Below are 13617 nucleotides of genomic sequence, written 5' to 3' on the forward strand. Positions count from 1 at the left end.
AAGCGATGTAGAGGGGCCTTGCCTCTGTAGGCAAACCATCGGCATTGGAATACCAGTTATGTCCTCCCTCTGAGCCGCAACTGACACGGATCACCACATCGGGACATCAAGCACAGGAGCCGCAAGATACCCTACCGCAAGGTGCCCCCTCATTGGAGTTCTCTTCAAAAGCCCACGCTAAAGAGGTACTATGCAAGAGGACTCCCCTGAGGAGTCTCTCACCGAACATATGGACTACGATGAAGGGGAGGGGTCCCCATGGTTACCCTCCGAGGATATCTCCTTTGGACACATCCTGGAAATTCTGAAACAGCAGGGTGGCTGGAAGCCCACCAACCCTTCCTCCTAGGAGATTGTATTCTTGCAGGCTTTTCGTGCTCAACCCTCTACTTCCTGGGTGACTCACCTGCAGATGAGCTAGTCCAACTCGTTGTGCAGCACACATGGAAGAGTCCTAATACCATTGACCCAATCCCATGGAGATCAGACAAAATGTTATCCCCTCTGAGGAAAACCCAAACTGGTCCAAGAGCCTACCAGTAGACGCTGGGGTGGTGTTGGCAGCCACTAAGAAAGAGTTTGCTGAGGAGAATCAGACAGTCCATCTCTCAAACAGAGTCTCAGGCGGTGGACAGGTTAGGGAAGCGAGTGTTTGCCTCAATGAGCTTTGCCATTCGGTCTTTGAACTATCTGGTACACTTTGCTAGGCTTCAGAGAGACCTCGTCTCAGAGCTCTCCAGAACCTAAGCAGGAGCAGTCTCTGACTAGGTACGTGACAAAGCTGACTCGCAGCTTGCAACCTTGGAATCCATATCCAACTCCTCCATTCAGTTAATTTCTCACACTACCAAGGGGGTGGCTAGAGAGGCGGGTTCAGATGTTGTCATGAGACATCACACCTAGATGCGCCTTTGTGACTTTGCGGACCCTTTTAAGTCTTCCTTTCTTAACGCTCCAGTGGAAGTTTCTTTTCTTTTTGGCCTGAAAGTGAAAGGCACGTTGGCCAGGTGTGAAAAAAATGGCAAGACCCTGTCTGCCATGGGCGTACATTTTTCCACTGCCCAACGTCCCTACTCTAGGAATCTGAGGAGTAGAAAGATGTGGCACAAGAAATACCAGGGTCCTTACCATGATTCACATGGCGAGTTTACTCCCCGGGGCAGAGGGGATAACTCTTCTGGAAGATGCACCTATAGAAGCAGAGGGAACCTGCATAACCAGGGGTCTAGGGATTCTTTCTCTGGACAGCCCTACGAGCGCTCCTGAAGAGTGGCCCGATTGCTTTCCTCTGGAAGCAGTCGGTGAACATTTTTCTCTGAACCACCCTGCCCGGCAAACAATAACCACAGATTCTTGGGTGCAGAAGATTATAGCCAGAGGTTACCACATACCATTCAACATTTACCCAAAGTCATCAAGACAAATTCCCGACATTCCACCCACTCAAAGGGAAGCAGCAGCTCAAGAGACAAGAAAGCTGTCTCAAAAAAGAGTCATCCAAGCAGTTCCACCAGACCGAATAGGATCCGGATTCTACTCAATTCTTTTTAGTGCCAAAAAAGGCAGGGGACTGGAGACCAATTTTGGATCTCAGCATTCTGAACAAATTTACCAACCAGGAAAAATTCCGGATGGTCATGGTTCAGTCTATCCTCCCTTTTCTGGAGAAAGATGACTGGATGTGCTCAATAGATCTTCAGGATGCGTATTACCACATAAAAATGGACAAGCGCTCCAAAAGATTCCTTCGCTTCCAGCTGGGAGCTAATCACTACCAATTCTGTGCACTGCCCTTTGCATTCTCTACAGACCGCAGTGTGTTCACCAAATGCATGGCAATGGTAACAGCTCACTTGAAACTTCAAGGATTCCGGGTGTTTCCATACTTAGACAATTGGCTTCTTACCACCCCCACCAAGCGGCAACTGGTGACAGCCCTAAACTACACTCACACTGGCAGAATTCTTAGGAATCTCTATAAACTGGAAGAAATGCAACCTAGCTCCTTCTTCTCAAACATTGGAATTCATAGGAGCAACTTTCAATACCCAGTCTTGTCTGGTCTCTCTCCCATATCACAGACTGGAAAGGATAGGGTCCCAACTCCGGGTGATACTCTGTCAAAACCAAGTTTCAGCTCAAGCGGTCCTTCAACTTTTGGGTTCAATGGCAGCATCAATTACAATAGTTCCTCTAGCAAGACTACACATGAGGCTTCTTCAGTGGCTCCTACTGATGCAGTGGTATCACTCACATCATCCTATGTCCTTTCAAATCCGCATAACAAAACAATGCAAGCAAGATTTAATTTGGTGGATGAAGCCAGAGGACGGCTTATGGAGTCGCCCTTTCTCCCCATCTCAACCCAGGGCTACAGTGACCACAGATTCTTTCCTTATAGGGTGGGGGGGGGGGCTTTTCCAGGGAAAGACGGTCCAAGGCATGTGGTCAGACATAGAGGCCAATCTGCATATCAGTGTTCTAGAATAGGGGGCAGTGCTTCTGGTGTTGCAAGCATTTCACTGTGTCCTCCCGTCAGGAACAATTGCAATACAGTCTATATGCCAGTAGTCCGATACATCAACAAACAAGGGGGAACCAAGTCCTACCCATTATGTCGAGAGGCCATGAGAATTTGGCAGTGGGTGATGGCTTTCAAGTGCTTTCTGATTGCAACGCATATTCCCGGGATTTCCAACGTGATTGGAAACCAGCTGAGCATATGTATCCTACTGCCTCACGAGTGGTCCCTCAATCCACTCATGGCAGCGAAGATCTTCAGCCACTGGGACCAGCCCTGCTGTGATCTATTCGCCTCCCCAGCAAATCACAAATGCAGCAGCTACTTTACCCTAGTTCCCCAACAGGGGGAGTCCCCAAGGGATGCTCTGATACACGGTTGGCCCACGGGACTCCTGTATGCTTTCCCTCCCTTTCCCCTGATTCCCCAGTTTCTAAAGAAGGCCCTTCAGCTGAGAAGCAGAGTAATCCTCATTGCTCCTTACTGGCCTTGACAAATTTGGTTTCCCTTCCTTTGGCCTCACTTAGTATACCAACCGTGGATTCTGGATCCAACTGCAGAATTGATCTCGCACCCACAAGGGTTGACTCACCCGAACTTTTCCAGTCTCAAGCTGACAGCTTGGTTTCTCCACTTCAGGTAATCACTAGGCAAAATAAGCTTACCTCCCCAGTACCTACAGTGCAGTATCCTTCTGGCTTCACATAAACCAGCCACCAGAAAAATCTAACTCGGCAAATGGAAGAGATTCCTTATTTGGTTCCGACAAAGAGAACTAGATCCTTGCTCAGCTCCTGTTAGTGTGGTTTTGGATTGTCCATCAGGTCTTCATTCAGGAGCAGCAGCCTCCACCATTCAAGTACATTTGGCTGCGATCTCAAGCTTCCATAATGGATTCCAAGACTCAGCATTAATCTCCCATCATCGCTGCAAAATCTTTCTGAAAGGGGTCTCTCATATCAGACCACCCTTCAAATAACCAATTGAGCCTTGGAGTTCAACACTAGTACTACAATCCCTGACACGCAACTGCGGTGGTGGTGCTGCGGTAGCATTGTCGCCTCATAGCAAGACTTTGTCCCGTTCGATTCTCAGCTAGAGTGTCTACTGTGTGGAGGCATACGTGAATTGTGCATGCCTTCATTAAAGGTTGTGCGTCAGGGCTGGTAACCCGGTATGTAAAAATCCACTACCAATCATTAGCGGACCGGAGTTCCGCTGTGGCGAGCCCTAACCGGGAAAAGCTGAAAAACACAAACAAACTACAATCCCTGACCCAGTCCCTTTCCGAACCTGCTACCACTTGCGATTTAAAGATTTTATCTTGGAAATCTCTATTCTTAGTAGGCATCACATCAGCGAGACGCATCTCAGAGCTTCAGGCCTTGTGCATAAAACACCCTTGTATGGTCTTTCATAAGGGGAGAGTGTCACTCCGGACTAACCCTTGTTTTCTGCTTAAAATTATTTCATAATTGACACTTAACCAGACAATTGACCTACCAGTCTTTTTTTCCTCACTACTCCAAGGAGAATACTGTCTTCACTTGCTGGATGTACATAGGCAATTACATTTTTATCTGGACAGAACTAAGTCAGTAGGTAAAATGGACCAGTTATTTGTTTCCTATTCTGGCACAAAATTGGGTAACTGTCTCTAAAGTGACCTTGTCCAAATGGTTGAGAAACTGTATTTTCTTGGTTTACCAACGTAATAAAATTCCTCTGCTGGGCAAGGTCAAAGCACATTCCACCAGATCAGTGGTGACTTCTGTTGCTTTTCATTCAAAGGCTTCAATGGATGATATCTGTGCAGCTGCAACTTGGTCTACCCCTCATACCTTTATCACTCATAACAAATTGGATTTGGTCTCCAGGGGGAGAACATCCTTTGGTTCAATGATACTCAGGAACATCCCATAAGGGCCTCCCAAGGCATAAAGTAGCTAGGGACTTTGTCCCATCAGTAAGGAATGAATGAAGATTAACAACATCAGATGAAGTTATGTTTTTACCATAACGTTCCATCTGTGTTGTCCATCTTCATTCATTCATTACGTCAGACCCTCCTCCCCCCTCCTAGGGGCTCCTGGAGAATCGGATTTGGTCCTAATCCCGCATTAGGAGGGTTTTCCGCTCAGAAAAAGCCTCTGCTTTCTTTATTATGGGAAAACTCGATCTGAGGTAACAGGGAGAGGGGCACTATGGTTTGGCTGGCACGAGCTTGTTATAAGGCCTATTCTGTTCCGAGGACGGAACCAACTTCCCATCAGTAAGGAATGAATGAAGATGAACAACACAGATGGAACGTTATGGTAAGAACATAATTTCTTTTTCTTGTTTGCATCTATAGCCTCCAGTGGTATCCTCCACTGTGCAGTAGTGCATGCTTATGCTGGTGGTGCATGCCACGCAAACCTGTACTAATGTGGGCAACAAGTAGCCATGAAATTGAACCGATTTCAAACACTCTAAACAATAGTACCACACTAGTCTGGGCCATGGGCCAACAATCACTAATCGGATAGGTCCTTGGCTACACTCTACTCCCACTAGGGCATAGGGGGAGGCCTTCTTTTGTGGAGGAAAGCTGATTTAGTTCTCAAACTGTCAAAACAGACTGGGTCCAGCAAATCTGAAACAAGTCAATGCTAGGCTAAAAGTGCAGGACACCACACAAAAAATTATAGTAAAATAACAGTTCAAAAGTAACAGAACAACAGTCAAATACAATGCAAAAAGTGCAGATCAAGTAAAAATAATACTTATTTTTCAGTAGCAAGCAGTGGATGCTTCAGCTAACGCAGGAGATTGATTGATCGATTGATTAATTGTTGCTAACCTCTGTGCAGCTCCGGTAAATGAAATTAAACTGATTTCAAACACTTAGCACACTGCACTGGCCCCTGGGCCAACGATCACTACTGAGATATGTCATTAGCTACACTCTACTCAGGTCCTTAGCTACACTCTAATCTGAGCTCTCCCAGTGTGAAAACAAACCGAGAAAAAAAGGGCAATTGAAATCGTCAGCTTGGATAAAATGCAGTCACTGACTAGTAATTATACTGAACTGAATGTCAGCAAAGAAGAAATTTGAAGAACATGAAATAAAATCATTCATAAAAGGGGAAGAGAAAACTCAATCCTGCAGCTGTTCAGTCAAAAGGAGTGCATGTTTTGGCACAGGACATGACTTTCAGTAATTTAGAGTAAAACAATCAAATGCACTCAGAGTTGCTTAAAATTAAATGAAACACCGAAGGAGTATATCAACTCAAAATATGGAGAAAGGAGATTTTGCCAACAGGGATGACTGTAAGTTGGGGCATAAAAAATAGGCAAGACGTTACTGGAATTTACTATAGAAACTTGTTAAAGGAACCAAAGTATAGGGGGAAAAATAAATTGAGAGGGAAAGGTAAGAGTGGGATGAGGCCAAGGAGAAGTTTGGAATGCTGTTTAAAGACTGCTTTCCCTATCAGGTTGGCTTAATGGTTAAGGTGTTTACCTTATAGACACAAGTTGCAGGGCAATTGGTTAGGCTTAAAATGCCTCACAAGGGTAGTTAGCCTAGTACTAATCTATGATCCTATGATAAGGGATTGATATCAGATTATAGGCAAAGAGAAAGGGATACCAGAGTGCTAAGTGAAAGACACAGCTCTGGTGAAGTTTTTAGTCCGGTCTAGAACAGAAGCTACTGTTAAAGAGAAAATTAGTAGGGCATATAAAATATTGCATGTTAACTGTAAGAATCAGTTGGAGGAGAGAAAAAAATTGGTAAAAGAGACCCGAAAGGCAATGAAGGAACAACGAGAGGACATTTTTTATGGCTCCCGAGCATGTAACAAAGTCTAGAAAATATAGGATTTTTGATTTGATGTGTTTGCACTGGTATTTTTATAACCAAGCAGACTTCAGATAAATTTTCCTAGAGTAGCTAGCAAAATCAATTGCTGGAGGTGTGATAGAAACCAGAGAGTGAAGCACATATTTTTTTGGAAGTGAAATGAGTTGGCAGATTTCAAAAGTTCCCTACAGTGTACTCTGTCAGAAATGTGGAAGCATATGGCTGTAATTATGAAAATGATTCTTTTAAGCTTGGACACAGAATTTGAATTGCCTAAATATAGTAAGGCCTTACTAAGTTTAATGCTATTGACTGCCAAAAAAGCAATTACTAGAAAATGGAAGTTGAAATTTAAACCAACTGTACATGAAGTACTGAATATTGTAAATGAGGTAAAAAAATTATAAAGGTGGGATCTTTAGAAAAGGGAAGGAGTGAATTAAATTGAAAAAAAAAATGAAACTTGAGATGACAATACATGCAGAATAATGTTCAGGAGGAGAGAGGTTTAAAATAAAGGCAGAAAGTGAGCAATGTATGTAATATTTGAGTGAATAATTGTTTAAAAGATGGAATGTATATAATGTGTAATGCATAAATATGAAAAATGTTAATATGGTTTGTTTTCTATTGATGTATGCATGTTAATGTCTAAAGTAATAATTGAATAAGGATGTTTTTAAACATTCTTTTTGGGTCTCAGAAAGGCCAATAAGTTCAGGCCAGTACTGGATCTGAGCAGCTTAAATGAGTACATCCCGAAGCAAAAGTTCCAGATGCTCACAGTGCAGTCGGTTCTTCCTGGCTTATCAAGAGGAGCTTGGGTGTGCTTCTTGAACAGCTTAAGACACCTATCAGGCCATTAAAAATTGCAAAGGTTTATGAAGGTTCCTCTGGTTCTGATTAGAAGACTGTCCTGTTCAGTTAAAGGCTGGACTTGCCTTTAATCCCAGATTGTTTATTAAATGCATGGTCATGAATGGAGTGAGCCCGAGGCTGCAGATCAAGATTTTTCTGTCTGAGCAACTGGCTTCTTGCTATTCTAACACTGGAAAATCTGATTCCTGTATAGTATTTTCTTTTCTTCAGTTCTTCCTTTCTTCGGGAATCACAGCGAACAATGCAAAGTCTCACATGCAGCCACTCCATAACCTCACTTTCTTAAGTTGCTCACTGGAGACACTTATAAAGTCCATCCTTCCCTTGGAAAGAATGCTAGCCGTTCAGTGCATGGTGATTCTATTTTTACAAAATACTTGGATAAGCAAATGTGTGTCTCAAAGCAGCCACAGTCTGTCATCTCCATTGCAAGGTATTACATTAGAGTTGTCCTGTAGATCTTTAAAGACTTGTGTGGTCTCCATGCTTGAACATCATGTTGATAAAAAAAAAATGGATGTCTGAGGCCTGTAGAATCATCTTGTATGGTAACTCCAATCTCACTCCGGGCAAGCAATTTTATCTCTCTACTGTCCTGCTGTTCTAATTAGTCTATATAGATGCTTCATTTCTGTACTGTGTGAGGGGTGTTGGCAGGAGCACAGTCCAAGGTGTATGGTTGTAGTATAAATCCTGTATTCTTGAGGTGAGTACTGTCCTCGCCTTGCAGGGGTTCCATGACTCCGTCCATCTTGGTGTAGTTGCTGTACTCTTAAATAACGTGGTTGTAACATGAGATTGTGGGAATGGCCTATAATGTTTAAACATTTTTTTATAGCTATAAACATTCCTGATGAAACCAACTGGTTGGCAGACTCATTTGGTGCTTGCTGATGCCAAATGAGTGGTACTCAACTGTCAGTGATGTGGAAATTTTGTCAATGGGAGAAACCCGCTGTGATCTCTTTACTTTCCTGACCAATATCAAGTGCAGCAATTTCTTTTCCCCAACCAGGACATTAGTCTATGAATGCTGTAGTCCAGGAGTGACCTTTGGGTGGCTCTGCTTTCCCCATATTACCTAGATCCCAAAGTTCTTACAGAAAGCAAAACAGAACAAATCCAAGCTCATCCTTGAAGCCTCATTTTGGCATAGGCACATGTAGTTTCCCTTTCTTTGGCTTCACCTTCTTGAATAGGATTTCAGATTGAGTCCTTTCAGAACCATTTTAACTTGTCTGCCTGGCAGGCCTAACCTGGATTTCATTCCTTCAGAGTTAACCACATGATTTCACCGCTTCTGTTGATTGTTGAGGATGTAGATTACCCACTTAGGTTCAACCAGAGGCCTAGTGTCAGAAAAATGTAAAGAAGCTAGTGGACTTCTTTTTTCTGTTTGGGCCTCAGGTTGTGGTTGGTTTACCTTTCACTTCCTGCTCCTCCAGTCTTGTGCTACCTTTTTCCAGATCTTTGACTCTGGCCTTGCCGATAATCTGTTAAGGTTCACATAAGGCATTTCTTGAGGGTACATTCTTGATTAGGGCCTCCCCTCATTCAGAGATGCTATTGTTCTCTGCAACTTATATTTTCTGCTTAAAAAAGTTAATTCTTCCTTTTGATCTGGCTTCCATGGCAAAACTGAAAAAAAACTTTCTTGAAAATCTGTCTTTTTCTCATGGCTGTCACTTCAGTGAGAATGATTTCAGAGCTTCAGACCTTGTGTGCAAAACCCCTATAGCTGGTGTTCCACAGGTCTGTCATATCATCAAATGGCCATCGACCCCCCCCCCCCCGCTAATTATATATACCAACTCTGAGATCGCACTATAGTGTTGAAAAGGGCAAACTTCATGATCCCTACCATAACACGGTCTCAGTCAATACAGTATGATGTCCTGCATTATCGATGAGATGCCCTTCGACAATGTGGCCATTCAATGATATGACATAGACCCATGCTTCCCATAGTCCTGCAAACTAGCCTGACTGTCATACCAAAAGTGGCCTTGGAAGTGCGTTTTAACTAAGTCTTCAACCATCTTTTTTTCCCCTGAACTCCTCAAAGTATAGTACTTAATACGTTGTATGGATATGAATATGAACAGACAATTGAGATTTTACTTTGATTTAACAAAATCTGTCTGAAATGATTATGTACCTTTTTAGATACTGTGTATTTTTCATTTATTTTATTGTATGCATATTATCAGATCTGTTACTCTCCTATATTAATTCTGTGTTGAATTGTGTATTGTACTGCTCTTTGAGTCCAAGTCATGGCTGAAAAGGGGTAAGAGACCAGCCCATCCACACAGTTAACAAATAGAAAATAAATTCTCAAATGTTTCTTTCCTGTGCACTTGACAGGGCATCAAAGCTTCAAAAGGTAGGCTGTCTAGATGGTTGTCTGAATACATTAGAATCTGCTATGTTAAGTACATTAAAACCTCAACAAATCACCCTAAAACAGATTCCACATCATAGCCATTTATCATTGGATGACATTTATCTGGCTTTGACATGGACTTATCTGATTATTTTCACAAGACTCTCTGTAAGGTAAATGTGCTCTCTGGGTTCAGAGCCTTCTTTGGTATCTCAGTTATTCCAGCTTATCTTTTATGATTCCACTCAAGGTTCTGCTGGAGTTTATGTCCAGTGCTTTGAAGAGGATGAATTAAACCATGTCACATTATAAAAGCCGTGAACTTCTATTACAGTAGATGTGCATGGTCATGGTTCGTTTTCAGCATTCCTTCCTCCAGCCTTGCAGCTGAGGTTCCACTTGGAGGGTATACCTATGTAATCCTAGATGTGTGTTGAGTATATTCCTATATGTAATTCATATTTAGAGAAATTGGTGATATCCTGGGCATTATGGGTAAGGGAGAGACTCTAAAGCCTGAGAGATTTTTTTCTGTGCTGTACAGAGTGCAGAATGATAATTTCAGTCTTATTAGTTAAAGGGGAAGAACCACAATCATGCAAATCTATTTTTTGTGGTAATTACTTCGGTTTTATTTCAGATAAAATAGATTTGTAGTTAAAGATCAACAAATATAAGCTGTTGTTTTTTTTTTTTAGGATTTAATATACTATCTGGTGGAATGCGGGCAAACTGAGTGGATCAACTGCAGTTTTTTGCCAGCCATCTTTTTCAACACACCTACTACCGTTTAAATGAATACTGTCTATTTGGCATCTTTTCTGAGTTGTATTTTTCAGTGCAGTGTCAAAAAAGTCTGGAATGTGAGATGCGTTTATTGCCTGTTTTTTTTTTTTTTTTTTTTTTTTACTGACAGCTTGCTATATACTGTTTGAGTTTTGCTTATTTTATTTTTATGTATTTGTTTACTTTTTTCCTTCCTCTGAAGACGTCTGCTGCCTTGGGCTGTTAGTGCCAACCCAAAACGCAAAGTTGAAGATGTAAGACCAATTTTCTGGTCTTCAAGGCCAAAGAGCTACATTTACAGAACTCAGGAATGGGATGAATTTCCCAATGGAAGATGGTAAGTAATTATTTTTATGCTCTGGATCCCTGTTCATTCAACATTTTGCCACTGCTTTTTGCCTTAGACAAGGACTAGCCAATAAAAGATGTGATGATTTTTTTAGCTGATATTTTAGACAGAAGTTCAATAGATTGTAAGGCTAGTTTGAAATCAGAAACTGTCCCTCTGTTATTTTACTTTTACTGATCAAGGCTGATAGACTGGATTATGTCAGCAAGCCAGTTTGATATCCAGCAGGTAATGGAGGGGTTTACCTTTAGTTTGGTTAGCTTGTTGATGATGCCAGAATGAATGTAAGATGGTGTCCCAAAGCCTTGGCTAGGCCAAAGTAAGCAGTGTGAACTGATTTGCCTGCATCCACTGTATCAGTGACTTGTTCAAAGGAGTCCACTATGTTTTTAGGAGGCAAGCTCTACCTTTAATGAACCCAAAATAGTTTGAATCCAGGATTGTAACTGCCCATGTTCTTCTTAATAAGTTCCATAATGATGCTCTCCATGGCTTTAAAGATAGGTGTGACCATTTCTGCACAGATTAGGCACAAATCAGTCCCAGTTTGTCCAGTCGAATTGATTTATTTTAACACAGCTGAAAAAGGGTTTCTGGTCCTCAGTTTTCACTTCTCATTGGTGGATATTTGATTTTGCTATTATGGGTTCATAGGATGATAGTAGGCTATTGGCCCGGAGGCTTTTATAAGCCTAGCCAAGAATTTTGCCCATGTTCCTCAGTCAGCACCTGTTTCTCCTCTCCAGCACAGACCCAGGTGGGATCCCAGGGGTATATTTTATGTTTCTCATCCAGTTGTCCGAGAGGTAGGGTGGAATATTAAGTTTGTTCATATGGATAACAAATTTCTTCCTCTTATTGAATAATTTGTTTGTACTAGAGTTACACTATAAGGATTTATTCCCGAACTTGGCACTGTGTTTATGTCTGAGTAGTACTGATGCCTAGTGGCGCAGGGCTTGAGCACATCCAAAGTAACCGACCAGACAACTGATTCAGTCAAAAAGGGAGAATCCAGGATGATTTTCTGAGAGAACTAGGGAAATCCCCCGACTGATCCAAGAAGACATTCCAGGTAGCCTTATGAGGTATATTTGGCTACCTCTAGTCCACATACTGTTTCTCTGGAAAATACTAAGAGGAGGCAAAAAAAAATCAAAGCACATTTCCTCTCCTGGTGTTCCATCTCTGATACCCAAAAGAAGAGTGGTTTAATTTCTAACAGGTTGTTTAAAGCTCTCGTAGCCTTTCACTCTTCCCAGTTTTTTTTTCTCCCTCTGCTTCTACCCCAATAAGAAAGAAATAGTTCTCTTGGAAGAAATTTCTTCTCACTTAGAGTGTGAGGAACTTTTATGCATCACAGATGCATTTAACTTTGGGCTGTGAATAAACCGATAGTGCTGTCTTCTGATCCATCCACCTCCACCCCCCTCCCATGAAGAGCTTCCCTTTGAGAATGCTATTATAAAATAAAGCATTTCAGGTGATAAGGTAACCAGATATCAGAGTCACATATATAAGGTATTATGACCTTCGGAGCATGGAGATGCCTAATCCTTCTGTTATACCACCATGTTTAGAAGCCTTAGAGGATTTATTTACATTGGCATCTTTGGCTTCACTGTCAACCTCTTGCACCTAAAAAGCCATACAAATTTTATAAAGTACCATAAACTCACAAGATCCTTTATAAAAACTCTTTTATCCGATACTGCTATTTTTATTTACATCAGATAAGGTGTCTAAACTGCTACCGTCTACCAGTACTGTCCCTAATGCCCTGTAACAGGTATGGACAGATATGGTAAGAAAGTTTGCATGTCAGTCATCCTGTCCTTTAGAGTCATCTGCTATCGAAACCCATGATTAGGTGCTTGCTTTCCATTTTAGTTCTGTTCTAGTTCTGAGGAAGCCTGATATACACAGGTGAAAGCGCTAAACTGACTGTTTTGTTTTGTTAAATAAATTTGTGTTTTTATTATACGAGCTTTGTTATTGGATTATTCTGCTTCATCCTTGAAGTGTACCGGTTCCCAAGAATACATAGCTAGAAGTGCAAGCTGTTTTTTTACCTTTGATAAACATCAGAGATGGTTGTCCTAATTTATGCCCATCATACCACCATCTCTGGAACCCAGGACCTCTTAAAGTAGTGACAGACAATATCACTTATGTGACATATCAACAAACAAGAGGGAAAATACCCCATTTGCAGACTTGCTATGAAAGCATAGGAGTTGAGAGTTGAACACAACCTACTACTCCTACTGGCTGTTTACATTTATTCCAGGCAAAACACAAAGGCAGATTGAGCAGATCCAAGGCAGACTCTCACGAATGGATATTGAACCCAAATGTCTTCCTTGAGATTGTCCACCAGTTGGAAATCCTTAGGCCTCTTTGCCTCCACTTTAAACAAACAACTCCCTCACAAGGACGCCTGGAGAACACATTTCTTTTCCATGGAAAGAGAAATTTCTTCATGCTTTTCCTCAATTCCATCTCGTTCTGAAGGTCCTTCTAAAAATTTATAAAGACAAACCAAAGACAATGTTGGTGACTCCCTTTTGGCATAGATGGTTCTCTTCTTTTTCATCTAGTTGAGGGCAATCATCACAGATGATTCCTTGGGATGGATTTACCCACACAAGAAAAGGGTCTTTATTTCATTCATTCCTCAAGACTTTGGATCTCACTATCTGGATGATAGATTTTTAAAGATGAGCTGCTACAAAACCTTATGTTTCAAAATAGAAGCAATGATCTGTAAGTGTTGCAGTAGAGGTCAGGACCCATCTTAACTTAGAGTAGCAATGATTCAAATTTTTATGTGAGCTTCTCAA

The 13617-nt window shown here is 41.8% G+C and overlaps 1 protein-coding gene across 1 annotated transcript in view; it reads left to right on the forward strand.

Annotated features, from left to right (window-relative positions):
- The window catches only part of MTHFR (methylenetetrahydrofolate reductase), a 299098-nt gene that overhangs the window by 127903 nt on the left and 157578 nt on the right, over positions 1-13617 (forward strand). The window contains exon 7 of the mRNA XM_044075243.1: positions 10628-10762. Coding sequence (XP_043931178.1) covers positions 10628-10762 — 135 coding nt within the window. The remainder of the gene's footprint in view (positions 1-10627; positions 10763-13617) is intronic.

The sequence above is a fragment of the Protopterus annectens genome, chromosome 1.part1, assembly GCF_019279795.1.
Source record: "Protopterus annectens isolate FY-2018-M chromosome 1.part1, PAN1.0, whole genome shotgun sequence".
Classification (NCBI taxonomy): Eukaryota; Metazoa; Chordata; order Ceratodontiformes; family Protopteridae; genus Protopterus; species Protopterus annectens.